The sequence below is a fragment of the Rhinoraja longicauda genome, chromosome 10 (assembly GCF_053455715.1).
Source record: "Rhinoraja longicauda isolate Sanriku21f chromosome 10, sRhiLon1.1, whole genome shotgun sequence".
In the NCBI taxonomy this organism is placed as follows: Eukaryota; Metazoa; Chordata; class Chondrichthyes; order Rajiformes; family Arhynchobatidae; genus Rhinoraja; species Rhinoraja longicauda.
The window spans coordinates 5602722-5617670 of NC_135962.1; the positions used below are offsets into that span (position 1 = coordinate 5602722).

A 14949-nucleotide genomic window follows, 5' to 3' on the forward strand; every position below is an offset into this window, starting at 1 on the left:
GCACCTATTGTCTATTGTCTAACGTGTCCAACCCCTTAATAATCTTATACGTTTCGATAAGATCTCCTCTCATCCTTCTAAATTCCAGTGTATACAAGCCTAGTCGCTCCAGTCTGTCAACATACGACAGTCCCGCCATTCCGGGAATTAACCTAGTAAACCTACGCTGCACGCCCTCAATAGCAAGAGTTACTCCAGCACTTTGTGATTTGTGGCAGCATCTGCAGTTATATTCCTGCCCCAGGCAGCGTCCATGGGACTACAGTTCCCAGAAGGTGCAGGCTGACGCAGGCCCCGTGCTGGGCGTGGGGCCTCCCCTCCCCTCCCATCCCCTCCCCTCCATGAGCGCGCATTCGCAGCAGCAGCAGCAGGAGGCTGGGCCGGGCCGGGCCGGGCGAGGGAAATGAGCGACGCGGACTGTGCGGACAGGCCCGCTGTGGGCCCGGGCCCGGGCCCTGGCGCCGGCGCCGTCCCCCCCGCCCTCAGCTGCCAGGAGAGCTACGCCTGCAGCGGCTCGGAGGCGGCCTACGAGTGCGACGAGTGCGGCAGCCTACAGTGCGCTCGCTGCGAGCGGCAGCTCCACGACCAGCAGCGCCTGGCCGACCACGAACGGAGGCGCCTGCAGCCGGGCCACGTCCCGTACTGCGACCAGTGCCGAGGCCCGGGGCCCTCCGGCCCCCCTGCCGCCGCCGCCACCGCCGCCGCCGCTCCCCCCTCCACCCGCACCAGGGCCAGCGCCCGCTGCCAGACCTGCCGCCTCAACCTGTGCACCGACTGCCAGCGCCGCAGCCACGCTAACCGCCGCAAACACCCGCTGGTCGGATACCCGTCGCCGCCGGCACTGGACGATGGCTCCGGGCAGCAACGGCCGCCGCCATTCGAGGCCGCTAACAGCTTCCTGCTGGTCGACGAGAAGGAGGAGATCCGGGTAAAGAGGCCTCGGCTGCAGCTTGGGGAGAGGGCAGGGCCGGGGGGACAGGGGCAGGGACAGGGGCAGGGACAGGGGCAGGGACAGGGGCAGGGACAGGGGCAGGGACAGGGGCAGGGCCGGGGGGACAGGGGCAGGGCCCGGGGGGACAGGGGCAGGGCCGGGGGGACAGGGGCAGGGGCAGGGGCAGGGACAGGGGCAGGGCCGGGGGGACAGGGGCAGGGCCCGGGGGGGACAGGGGCAGGGCCGGGGGGACAGGGGCAGGGGCAGGGGCAGGGACAGGGGCAGGGCCGGGGGGACAGGGGCAGGGCCCGGGGGGGACAGGGGCAGGGCCGGGGGGACAGGGGCAGGGGCAGGGGCAGGGGCAGGGGCAGGGGCAGGGACAGGGGCAGGGCCGGGGGGACAGGGGCAGGGGCAGGGGCAGGGCCCGGGGGGGACAGGGACAGGGACAGGGGCAGGGGCAGGGACAGGGCCGGGGGGGACAGGGACAGGGACAGGGGCAGGGCCGGGGGGACAGGGGCAGGGACAGGGGCAGGGCCGGGGGGACAGGGGCAGGGGCAGGGACAGGGGCAGGGGCAGGGCCGGGGGGGACAGGGGCAGGGACAGGGGCAGGGACAGGGGCAGGGCCGGGGGGACAGGGGCAGGGACAGGGGCAGGGCCGGGGGGACAGGGGCAGGGGCAGGGACAGGGGCAGGGGCAGGGCCGGGGGGACAGGGGCAGGGACAGGGGCAGGGCCGGGGGGACAGGGGCAGGGACAGGGGCAGGGCCGGGGGGACAGGGGCAGGGGCAGGGACAGGGGCAGGGACAGGGGCAGGGACAGGGGCAGGGCCGGGGGGACAGGGGCAGGGACAGGGGCAGGGCCGGGGGGACAGGGGCAGGGGCAGGGACAGGGGCAGGGGCAGGGCCGGGGGGACAGGGGCAGGGACAGGGGCAGGGCCGGGGGGACAGGGGCAGGGACAGGGGCAGGGCCGGGGGGACAGGGGCAGGGACAGGGGCAGGGCCGGGGGGACGGGGACAGGGACAGGGCCGGGGGGGGACAGGGGCAGGGCCCGGGGGGGACAGGGGCAGGGCCGGGGGGACAGGGACAGGGCCGGGGGGGGACAGGGGCAGGGCCCGGGGGGACAGGGGCAGGGGCAGGGGCAGGGCCGGGGGGACAGGGACAGGGCCGGGGGGGGACAGGGGCAGGGCCCGGGGCAGGGGCAGGGCCCGGGGGGGACAGGGGCAGGGGCAGGGCCGGGGGGGGACAGGGACAGGGGCAGGGCCCGGGGCAGGGGCAGGGCCCGGGGGGGACAGGGGCAGGGGCAGGGCCGGGGGGGGACAGGGACAGGGGCAGGGCCCGGGGCAGGGGCAGGGCCCGGGGCAGGGGCAGGGCCCGGGGCAGGGGCAGGGCCGGGGGGGGACAGGGACAGGGACAGGGGCAGGGCCGGGGGGCTAGAGACAGGGCCGGGGGGGACAGGGGCAGGGCCGGGGGGCTAGAGACAGGGCCGGGGGGGACAGGGGCAGGGCCGGGGGGCTAGAGACAGGGCCGGGGGGGACAGGGGCAGGGGCCGGGGCAGGGCCCGGGGGGGACTGGGACAGGGCCGGGGGGGACTGGGACAGGGCCGGGGGGGACAGGGGCAGGGCCCGGGGCAGGGCCCGGGGGGGCAGGGACAGGGCCGGGGGGACAGGGACAGGGCCGGGGGGGACAGGGGCAGGGCCGGGGGGGACAGGGACAGGGGCAGGGGCCGGGGGGGACAGGGACAGGGCCCGGGGGGGACAGGGACAGGGGCAGGGCCGGGGGGGACAGGGGCAGGGCCGGGGGGGGACAGGGACAGGGGCAGGGGCCGGGGGGGACAGGGACAGGGCCCGGGGGGGACAGGGACAGGGCCCGGGGGGGACAGGGACAGGGCCCGGGGGGGACAGGGACAGGGCCCGGGGGGGACAGGGACAGGGCCCGGGGGGGACAGGGACAGGGACAGGGCCCGGGGGGGACAGGGACAGGGACAGGGACAGGGACAGGGCCCGGGGGGGACAGGGACAGGGACAGGGCCCGGGGGGGACAGGGACAGGGCCCGGGGGGGACAGGGAAAGGGGCAGGGGCAGGGACAGGGACAGGGCCCGGGGGGGACAGGGACAGGGACAGGGGCCGGGGGGGACAGGGACAGGGCCCGGGGGGGACAGGGACAGGGCCCGGGGGGGACAGGGCCCGGGGGCGACAGGGCCGGGGGGGACAGGGACAGGGCCCGGGGGGGACAGGGGCAGGGCCGGGGGGGACAGGGGCAGGGCCGGGGGGGACAGGGGCAGGGCCGGGGGGGACAGGGACAGGGCCAGGGCCCGGGGGGGACAGGGACAGGGCCGGGGGGGACAGGGACAGGGCCCGGGGGGGACAGGGACAGGGCCGGGAGGGACAGGGCCGGGGGGGACAGGGGCAGAGCAGGGCCGGGGGGACAGGGACAGGGCCGGGGGGACAGGGACAGGGCCCGGGGGGGGACAGGGACAGGGCCCGGGGGGGGGACAGGGACAGGGCCGGGGGGGACAGGGGCAGGGCCGGGGGGGACAGGGGCAGGGCCGGGGGGGACAGGGGCAGGGCCGGGGGGGACAGGGGCAGGGCCGGGGGGGGACAGGGACAGGGCCGGGGGGGACAGGGACAGGGCCCGGGGGGGACAGGGACAGGGCCCGGGGGGGACAGGGACAGGGCCGGGGGGGACAGGGGCAGGGCCGGGGGGGACAGGGACAGGGCCCGGGGGGGACAGGGACAGGGCCCGGGGGGGACAGGGACAGGGCCCGGGGGGGACAGGGGCAGGGCCGGGGGCGACAGGGACAGGGCCCGGGGGGGACAGGGACAGGGCCCGGGGGGGACAGGGACAGGGCCGGGGGGGACAGGGACAGGGCCGGGGGGGGGGCCCCGGGGGGGACAGGGACAGGGCCGGGGGGGACAGGGACAGGGCCCGGGGGACAGAGACAGGGCCGGGGGGACAGGGGCAGGGCCCGGGGGGGCAGGGGCAGGGCCGGGGGGACAGGGGCAGGGCCGGGGGGACAGGGGCAGGGCCGGGGGGACAGAGACAGGGCCCGGGGGACAGAGACAGGGCCGGGGGGACAGGGGCAGGGCCGGGGGGGGCAGGGCCGGGGGGACAGGGGCAGGGCCGGGGGGACAGGGGCAGGGCCCGGGGGGGACAGGGACAGGGACAGGGCCCGGGGGGGACAGGGACAGGGACAGGGACAGGGCCCGGGGGGGACAGGGACAGGGCCCGGGGGGGACAGGGACAGGGCCCGGGGGGGACAGGGACAGGGCCCGGGGGGGACAGGGCCGGGGGGGACAGGGACAGGGACAGGGGCCGGGGGGGACAGGGACAGGGCCCGGGGGGGACAGGGACAGGGCCCGGGGGGGACAGGGCCCGGGGGCGACAGGGCCGGGGGGGGACAGGGACAGGGCCCGGGGGGGACAGGGGCAGGGCCGGGGGGGACAGGGGCAGGGCCGGGGGGGACAGGGGCAGGGCCGGGGGGGACAGGGACAGGGCCCGGGGGGGACAGGGACAGGGCCGGGGGGGACAGGGACAGGGCCCGGGGGGGACAGGGACAGGGCCGGGAGGGACAGGGCCGGGGGGGACAGGGGCAGAGCAGGGCCGGGGGGACAGGGACAGGGCCGGGGGGACAGGGACAGGGCCGGGGGGGACAGGGACAGGTCCCGGGGGGGGACAGGGACAGGGCCGGGGGGGACAGGGGCAGGGCCGGGGGGGACAGGGGCAGGGCCGGGGGGGACAGGGGCAGGGCCGGGGGGGGACAGGGACAGGGCCCGGGGGGGACAGGGACAGGGCCCGGGGGGGACAGGGACAGGGCCGGGGGGGACAGGGGCAGGGCCGGGGGGGACAGGGACAGGGCCCGGGGGGGACAGGGACAGGGCCCGGGGGGGACAGGGACAGGGCCCGGGGGGGACAGGGGCAGGGCCGGGGGCGACAGGGACAGGGCCCGGGGGGGACAGGGACAGGGCCCGGGGGGGACAGGGACAGGGCCGGGGGGGGGGCCCCGGGGGGGACAGGGACAGGGCCGGGGGGGACAGGGACAGGGCCGGGGGGACAGGGGCAGGGCCGGGGGGACAGGGGCAGGGCCGGGGGGACAGAGACAGGGCCCGGGGGACAGAGACAGGGCCGGGGGGACAGGGGCAGGGCCGGGGGGGCAGGGCCGGGGGGACAGGGGCAGGGCCCGGGGGGACAGGGGCAGGGGCAGGGCCGGGGGGACAGGGGCAGGGCCGGGGGGACAGAGACAGGGCCCGGGGGACAGAGACAGGGCCGGGGGGACAGGGGCAGGGCCCGGGGGGACAGGGGCAGGGCCCGGGGGACAGAGACAGGGCCGGGGGGACAGGGGCAGGGCCCGGGGGGACAGGGGCAGGGGCAGGGCCGGGGGGACAGGGGCAGGGCCCGGGTGGACAGGGGCAGGGCAGGGCCGGGGGGACAGGGGCAGGGCTGGGAGGACAGGGGCAGGGCCGGGAGGACAGGGGCAGGGCCGGGGGGATAGAGACAGGGCCGGGAGGACAGGGGCAGGGGCAGGCCCGGGGGGACAGGGGCAGGGCCGGGGGGATAGAGGCAGGGCCGGGGGGATAGAGACAGGGCCGGGGGGACAGGGGCAGGGCCGGGGGAACAGGGGCAGGGCCCGGGGGGACAGGGGCAGGGCAGGGCAGGGCCGGGGGGACAGGGGCAGGACCGGGGGGACACGGGCAGGGCCGGGGGGGACAGGGGTAGGGCCGGGGGGACAGGGGCAGGGCCGGGGGGACAGGGGCAGGGCCGGGGGGACAAGGGCAGGGCTGCTCCTGGAGCTGACTGGGGCCCAGTGGGCCACAGCCTAGGGTGACCGACAGGAGGGATTTACACACTCACTGGGTCACGGGAGGGATTTACACACTCACAAGGTCATGGAGAGGAGGGATTTACACACACAGTGTCATGGAGAGGAGGGATGTACACACTCACAGGGCCATGGAGAGGAGGGATTTACACACTCACAGGGTCACAGGAAGGATTTACACACTCATATTGCCACAGGGGGAATTTACACACTCACAGAAGGAATTAACACACTCACAGGGTCACAGGAGGGATTTACACACTCACAGGATTTACACACTCACGTGGTCATATGAGGGTTTTTCGCACTCACGGGGTCATAGGAGGGATTTACACACCCACGGGTCATATGATGAATTAACACACTCACAGGGTCACAGGAGGGATTTACACACTCACAGGGTCATTGGAGGAATTTACACACTCACAGGGTCACAGGGTGAATTAACACACTCACAGCGTCACAGGAGGGATTTACACACTCATAGGTCACAGGATGAATTAACACACATGCAGGGTCACAGGATGAATTAATACACTCACAGGGTCATGGACAGGATGAATTTACACACTCACAGGGTCATGGACAGGGTCATGGACAGGACGAATTAACACACACACAAGGTCACAGATAGGATGAATGTACACACTCACAGGGTCATGGGCAGGATGAATTTACACACACACAAGGTCACAGATAGGATGAATTAACACACAGGGTCATAGGATGAAGTTACACTGTCCTCTCCTTGGGGCAGGGGAATCTAAACCGAGAGAGTATAAGTTTAAGGTGAGAGGGAAAAGATTTAATAGGAACCCGAGGGGTGACTTTTTCCACACCCAGGGTGGTGGGTTTATGGACCGAGCTGCCAGAGCGAGTGGTAGGGGTGGGTACAATGACAACATTTGGACAGGCCCATGAATAGGAAGAGGTATGTGCCAAAAATAGACTATCAGAGGGGGCCGTCTCGGGGGTTATGGGGAGCAAGCAGGAGAATAGGGTTGAGGGGAGAGATAGAAGTGGCAGACTTGATGGGCCGAATGGCCTAATTCTGCTCCGATCACTTATGAACCTTGCTTGGCATGAATGTGGAGCTGATGCCCCTTGTTTTGGTGCCTTGATAAAGTCTTGCTGTAACTGCGACTCTTTATTTTATGCATATCCCCTCCAAAATGTATGCAGTGTACTAGGCATTAGTCAAAGTTCAGACCAAGAATTACTGGCCTCATGGATGCAGGGACAATATTGATGGTGAATTGCTTATTTTCTAAGATGAGATGAGAACTCTCCAGTGGTTTCCCCGGAAGTGCTTGAAGTTCACTTATTAAAAAAAAAATTGGGCGTATATCAGCAACTTGTCCACATTCCCCGCATTCCAGAAAATAGCAGATGACTTTTTCAGAATTTTAAAAACACACAAAGTGCTGGAGTAACTCATCAGGACAGTCAGAATCTCTGGAGAATTTAGATAGGCAGCGTTTTCTGCCAAGCCATGTCCTCCAGAGATGCTGCCTCTCCCGCTGAGTTACTCGGCACTTTGTTTTTGTAAACTCGCAATGCATTTCCTTGTGTTTCCAACTTTCTCGCCATGACAGAATCCTGCAACTGAGGTGCTTATTCAGTACAGGGTGAAAGCACTCTGAAAGACTCCCACATCCTTATTTTGAATCCCAAATGCTAATTATTCACCTTCAAACACCTATCCAATTCTCATAATGTAATATAAGAAAATAACTGCAGATGCTGGTACAAATCGAAGGTATTTATTCACAAAATGCTGGAGTAACTCAACAGGTCAGGCAGCATCTCGGGAGAGAAGGAATGGGTGACGTTTCGGGTCGAGACCCTTCTTCAGACTGATAATGTAATGCAACTTCAGAAAGCATTCCATTTCTTTCTTTACAACGATAGGAGGCTGGATGTAAATTCTGAACGGTAGCCCGACTGAAGTATTAAGGAGTTATGTAATTCTAATCCACATGGTGACTGAGAAGAAATCTGTGGATATAGTGTACATAAATTGTATTTTTACAAAAGGCATTGAATGCGATAGTGTATACAATTAGAGCACATACTATATAGAGTCAAGAGTGTTTTATTATCATATGTCCCAAAATGGTACAATGAAATTCTTTCTCGCAGTAGCACCACAGATATGTAAACATTGTACTTGATACACGCCATAATATACACCAAAAAGTTGTTCAAAGTGTAGAAACTAGTAAACAATATAGTGCCAGTCTGAAGAAGGATCTCGACCAACTCTGCAGTCGTCTCCACTGGGGCTATTCTCTTCATTCGCTGTCGACACGCAGGAAGTAGAGGCACAGCCAGGTGGTGGGATTACCCCAAGTGAGGATGAGGAACAGAGCCATATGCATCTCTGATGGTGGAATCAGAGACTCTTGGGAAAATCGCCATGTCTCCAATTACCCCGACAAACCTCTGCTGATGCACCGTAGAGAGCATTCGGTTGGGTTGCATCACAGCTTGGTTTGGGAACAGCTCACCCAAGACCACAAGAAATATAGATGTGACCCAGTCTACCACACAGCTTCTTCCCCTCTGTTATTAGGCTTCTGGTCAGCCCTTCCATAAGCTAGGGTACTGTCCGATTTGTCTCTCTCCCATGGCAGACCATTGGACTTTGTCTATGGAAATGATGTTCCACAATGCTGAGAACTCTATTCTGCACTCTGTATCTTCTCCATTGCTCTATCTGTTGTACTTGAGTTTGACTTGATTGTAGTTTGTGCATAGTATTGGATAGTCTGCAAAACAAAGCTTTTCTCTGTGCCTCAGTACACATGACAATAATAAAACTAAAGTGAAGAGTAAGGAATTGATTTAAATTTAAGTTGATTTAAAGAGATAAAGTATTTGAAAGCAATGGCTAGCTATTTTTACCCAAGAGAAGTGATGGCGATGTCATTTAATTCACTGAAGACTGAGAAATCTTTGGGCTCTAGGTGGGATTAAGATGCACGGGGGGGAGGGGGGGGGGTTGACATTGGGAAAGCTCATTTGGGCTTGGATAACCGAAGTTCTGATTGAATGGTGGAGCTGGTCCGAGGATTGTATGGTCAACTCCTGTTACTCAGGTTTACAGCCTTGTAGATAAACAAAAATTGGACCAAACTTGGAAAGATAACAGAATGATAGAATTAATACCCGAGGCACATAACTAACAACAATGCGGACTCAAGGCACTCAGATGCTGCTTTGCACAAAAGAAAAGACTCAGAGTGCTGGAATAACTTGGCAGGTCAGGCAACATCTCTGGAGAACATGGATAGACAGCATTTCAGAAGAGGACCATTCTTCAACATTGACAGAGTGAGAGGGAATAGAAACTGGAAGCGTGTGTAATTGCTGCAGGAGTTGCGTTGCAGCTGCCCTGCTGTCAAATGCTTACTGGCAATATCCTTGCACTTAATCTCTTTATAAGAACTAATGCTGTTGATTTTTCTCAATAGCACTAGTATGATTTTCTCACTTTGTTTGCTGCATTATCTTTTACTCTTATCAGTGGGATATAGTACCAGGTACTCGGCTGTCGGAAGTGAGTGAAGCTTAACTGAATGTCCACCTGCTCCACTGGAGGATGGGTATCTTGTTACTATCGTGCGGGATGGGAATTTGAAGGATGAGTGTTGGGTGTTTGTATCGTGAAGACGTGAATTTGTCCCTTTCCAAAAAGATGCTTGCTGCTGACTTGAAATTCTATTTTAAAATCTTGTTACAATAATATTTTAATTTGATCTTCCCACGTAATTATTTCATGTCTTTGTTCCTTTAGGTAGCAGGTGAAGAAGAATTTATCAAAAAACTTGCCTGCAAGCAAGATGAAAACCTCAAAGTTATTTCAATCTTTGGCAATACCGGCGATGGCAAGTCTCATACCCTGAATCATACATTCTTCCATGGCTGTGAGGTTTTTAAGACTTCTCCCACCCAGGAGTCTTGCACTGTTGGAGTCTGGGCAGCCTACGATCCTGTTCATCACGTCATTGTGTTAGACACTGAAGGGTTGCTGGGGGCTACAACCAATCTCAGTCAAAGAACAAGATTGCTACTGAAAGTACTTGCCATATCGGACACAATCATTTACAGAACTCATGCAGACAGGTTGCACAATGACCTCTTTAAATTTCTTGGTGATGCATCTGAAGCCTACCTTAAACACTTCACAAAGGAGTTGAAAGCTACCACCGCAAGATGTGGGTTGGATGTTCCGTTGTCTACACTGGGACCATCAGTCATAATCTTTCACGAGACTGTGCACACTAAGTTACTCGGATCTGGTAAGCGAAATAAGAAAATGTTAGTATTGGATCTGGATCTTCAAGTACATTGTATAGCTTGATTTTTCATATTTCCTTTTGAGGGAATATATATGTACTTGAAACTTAGTTTGCTTATAGACAACCTGACGATGTTTGAGATGACAGAGAGTTTAGTTTAGTGAACAGCGGGGAAAATGGCCCCTTCGGCCCACCATATCCGCGCTGACCAGCAATCACTCCATACCCTAGTTCTGTCCTACCGGTTAGAGTGGTTCGATGTTCCCATATAGTAAACCTCTTCTCAACATTTTGTAATTATCCTGAATCTATTCCAAAAAAAGACATGAGATGATTCAGGCTGTGTGCTTGATTATTAGGACAAATTTGAACTTAAAAGTGTCTGCAGATGGAAGCAAAATTCAGAATGATAGTGTTATGATTCTCCCCTTTGTTAGTTCACTGTGTTTCTCTTCTGTTCTAAAGGAATTGATGAGTTGAAGGGTTAAGATGGTGTTGCATTACATTGCAATTATTTGTGTTCAGTATTTGGTTTGCAGTGTGCACACTGATGCACAGTAGAGGAAAGTTTTTTAAAATTTATAAATACAGATGTCCGCATGTTAAGGGGGGAGATTTGTCTTCCCGGAAAATGGCCTGTATTGAGATTTTCAAAACTACTTTATCTATGCATGCTTTAAAAAATGTTAGGCCCAAAGAATTTTGTTTATTTATTTACTTTGGCGATATTATTTTCGAGTGAGTTTTTTATTCCATATCCCTCATTTTTGGTAGTGATTTGTCAAGAAATCTGAAATTTAAACTGGTGGACCATTGCAGAAGGACCAGGCAGCTTAGTTTCCATTACGATGCAGAATTAACATTGCCTCAAAACTATATGAGAGTCGCACAGTGTGGAAACGGGTCCTTCGGCCCATATTGCCCACGTCGTCCAGCATACCCCATTTACACTAGTTGCCTGTCTGCCTGCTTTTGGCCCATATCCTTCCAAACCTATCCTATCCATATATCTGTCCAAATGTCTTTAAAATATTGTGACAGAACCTGCCTCAACCTCCTCTGGCAGTGAGAGAGCTTTTGCAGATGAGGCGTACACGGGGGAATTGTGAGTAGGGGATAGAGTTTTCTACGGGAAACAGGGTGGGAAGAAGTGTAGTCAAGATAGCTATGGGTTTCGCAGATGCGGAACCAACTTTTCCGCCACCTCCAACGGGATCCCACTACTGGCCACATCTTCCCATCTCCACCCCTTTCTGCTTTCCGCAGAGACTGTTCCCTCCGTAACTCCCTGGTCCACTCGTCCCTTCCCACCCAAACCACCCCCTCCCCCGGTACTTTCCCCTGCAACAGCAGGAGATGCAACACCTGTCCCTTTACCTCCCCCCTCAACTCCATCCAAGGACCCAAACAGTCATTCCAGGTGAGGCAGATGTTCACCTGCACCTCCTCCAACCTCATCTATTGTATCCGCTGTTCCAGATGTCAACTTCTCTACATCGGCGAGACCAAGCGCAGGCTCGGCGATCGTTTCGCTCAACAACTTCGCTCAGTCTGCCTTAACCAACCTGATCTCCCGGTTGCTCAGCACTTTAACTCCCCCTCCCATTCCCAATCTGACCTTTCTGTCCTGGGCCTCCTCCATTGTCATTGTGAGGCCCAGCGCAAATTGGAGGTACAGCACCTTATATTTCGCTTGGGGGGCAGTTTACACCCCAGCGGAGTGAACATTGACTTCTCTAACTTCAGATAGTTTCTCTTTCCCCTCCCCCTTCCCAGTTCTCCCACCAGTCTTCCTGTCTCCTACTACACACTATCTTTGTCCCGCCCCCTCCCCTGACATCAGTCTGAAGAAGGGTCTCGACCCGAAACGTCACCCATTCCTTCTCTCCTGAGATGCTGCCTGACCCACTGAGTTACTCCAGCATTTTGTGTCTACCTCCTCTGGTAGCTCGTTTCATGTACTCAACAACCTTTGTGTCAAAAAAAAGTTCCCCCTCAGATTTCTATTAAATCCTCCCCCCTCACCGTTAAAATCTCACCTCCCTCACTGTCAAAATCTTTCTCCCCCCCCACCCTTTAAAGTCATTTCTCACCTCAGCATAAAATCTTTTCCCCCTCGCCAAAAAATCTGTTTCATCTGCAACAGCTTGTCTGAGATATTTATGGTAATGGTTGAGTAGGGTAAAATATGAGTATCCGAGTGTATGTTGTTGGAGCAGCAATGTAGTTGCAAGCACTAGAACTATTCAAGACACTTGGTTTTGTAATTTTCCGTGATTTACTCACTCAATGGCAGTTGCAGCTTGCTCTTTGTCTCCAGGAAGTTGCTTGAATTCAGTACCAATGGATTAATAGTGAGATTCGCCACCTGGGCTAAAGCAGAGGTCCATGAAGCATGAGAATCTCTGCACCATTCGCCACTGGATCAGTGGCATGAGGTGACTCGCGTGGTAGGGACTTCACCGGACTCGCTCCGGACTTCACCACCTGCAGTCGACTGTGTTGCCAGACGGCCCTTGGAAACTTAAGCTCTTTTTTTATACAGGTGCTCCCCAACTTACAATGGGGTTACATTCCGATAAACCCATCGTAAACTGAAAATATCGTAAGTCGAAATGCATTTAATACACCTGATCATGTGGCCGGAAGCGAGCTATGGCTCGCAGCCGTTGCCCAGCGTTTGCGCCATTGCAAAGTCGAAATATCGTAAGTCGAAGCATCGTAAGTCGGGGAGCATCTGTTTATTACAAGGAGCTCAATTGGTTTCCAAAGTAATTATCCTGCCGTACCCTTTTGTATTTTTATGTTCATGGATGTGGTGCTGGGCTAAGATGTTTTATTTTTGGTTTGCTCGACAATAGCGGCAACCATAGATACGTTCAATGGCATCTTAATCTTCTGCCAACCCACTTGTAAACTTGTAGGAAGGAACTGCAGAACCAAAGATAGACACAAAATACTGGAGTATAAGAAAATAACTGCAGATGCTGGTACAAATCGAAGGTATTTATTCACAAAATGCTGGAGTAACTCAGCAGGTCAGGCAGCATCTCAGGAGAGAAGGAATGGGTGACGTTTCGGGTCGAGACCCTTCTTCAGAATGATGTCAGGGGGGCGGGAGAAAGGAAGGATATAGGTGGAGACAGGAAGATAGAGGGAGATCTGGGAAGGAGGAGGGGAAGAGAGGGACAGACTCCAACATTTTGTGTCCATTTGTAAACCTGTTGGAGTGTGTTGGAAATGTTAGAATAATATGACAATGCAGAGTCTGGGGGGAGAGGGCTGGATGGAGAGGGAGCCAAGGTGCAGAGTGTAAGGCAAGCGGATCCTGCAAGGTCAGCAGAAATCACTACTTTGATTTCAATGTAGAGTTATGGACCCTTCATCCAAGTCTCAACCACTGGTCCCATTGAGGCGGATATGGAATCTTGCTTCAGTGACAGAATGTACTACCGAATTGTTCTAAAAACCCATTTGTTTGCTGACTTTTTAGGAAGGGAAATTCTGCGTCCTTATCTGTGTGGAAAGGAACGGCAGATATTGGTTTATACCGAAGATGGGCACAGTGCTGGAATAACTCAGTGGGTCAGGCAGCATCTCTGGAGAGAAAGGACGGGTTACATTTTGGGTCAGAGATGCTGCCAGACCCGCTGAGTTACTCCACCACTTTGTGTCTATCTTCTGCATCCTCATCTGTCTGGCCTCCAGACAGATGTGACTCCATCTTGTGCCTCCGGATACCCCTGCACGGTTATCTTGCATGGTTATCTTACCCCTGCATGGTTATCTTGCATGGTTATCTTACCCCTGCATGGTTATCTTGCATGGTTATCTTACCCCTGCATGGTTATCTTGCATGGTTATCTTACCCCTGCATGGTTATCTTACCCCTGCACGGTTATCTTGCATGGTTATCTTACCCCTGCATGGTTATCTTGCATGGTTATCTTACCCCTGCATGAAGCCATCTTGTGCCTCCGGATACCCCTGCACGGTTATCTTGCATGGTTATCTTGCATGGTTATCTTACCCCTGCATGGTTATCTTGCATGGTTATCTTACCCCTGCATGGTTATCTTACCCCTGCACGGTTATCTTGCATGGTTATCTTACCCCTGCATGGTTATCTTACCCCTGCATGAAGCCATCTTGTGCCTCCGGATACCCCTGCACGGTTATCTTGCATGGTTATCTTGCATGGTTATCTTACCCCTGCACGGTTATCTTGCATGGTTATCTTACCCCTGCATGGTTATCTTGCATGGTTATCTTACCCCTGCATGGTTATCTTGCATGGTTATCTTACCCCTGCATGGTTATCTTGCATGGTTATCTTACCCCTGCATGGTTATCTTGCATGGTTATCTTACCCCTGCACGGTTATCTTGCATGGTTATCTTACCCCTGCATGAAGTCATCTTGTGCCTCCAGATACCCCTGCATGGTTAATTCTGAACAGCCCCTTAGTTGAGAAGGCAGTGGAGAATGGACAGTGAATGCTGACGTTGCCAATGTCATCCACGTTACAAGAACAAATAAATTGCACGAAAATGGTAGAAGAAAGGAATTGCAGATGTTTCTTTACAAAATAAAAGGCGCAAAGATGCAGGTGATAGGGAGATACAGGTGAGGTAGGGCCCCCTCACGTACTACCTGTCACCCGCAAGGCTTTATCCTGCACCTCCTCTCTTCCACCTTTGTCATCCCACCCTCCAACACAATCCGTCTGAAGAAGAGTCCCGACCCGAAATGTCTCCTGTCCATGTTCTGTAGAGATGCTGACTGACCTGCTGAGTTACTCCAGCACTTTGTGAGCTCGTTTCGCTGTTGGGTTGTGACCACTGGGATTTGGATTCAGTGATAAAGGAATGTGATGTATTTTGGAGTACAATTATTATG

The 14949-nt window shown here is 58.1% G+C and overlaps 1 protein-coding gene across 2 annotated transcripts in view; it reads left to right on the plus strand.

Moving 5' to 3' along the window:
- The first annotated feature begins 335 nt into the window (after nucleotides 1–335).
- zfyve1 (zinc finger, FYVE domain containing 1) overlaps nucleotides 336–14949 on the plus strand; it is a 41199-nt gene continuing 26585 nt past the window's right edge. Inside the window, exons 1-2 of one of the 2 annotated variants that reach the window (XM_078406131.1) lie at nucleotides 336–928; nucleotides 9546–10050. In XM_078406131.1, the coding sequence (XP_078262257.1) occupies nucleotides 404–928; nucleotides 9546–10050 (1030 nt within the window). In that variant the 5' untranslated portion in view covers nucleotides 336–403. The remainder of the gene's footprint in view (nucleotides 929–9545; nucleotides 10051–14949) is intronic. The other variant, XM_078406130.1, reaches the window with a different exon arrangement.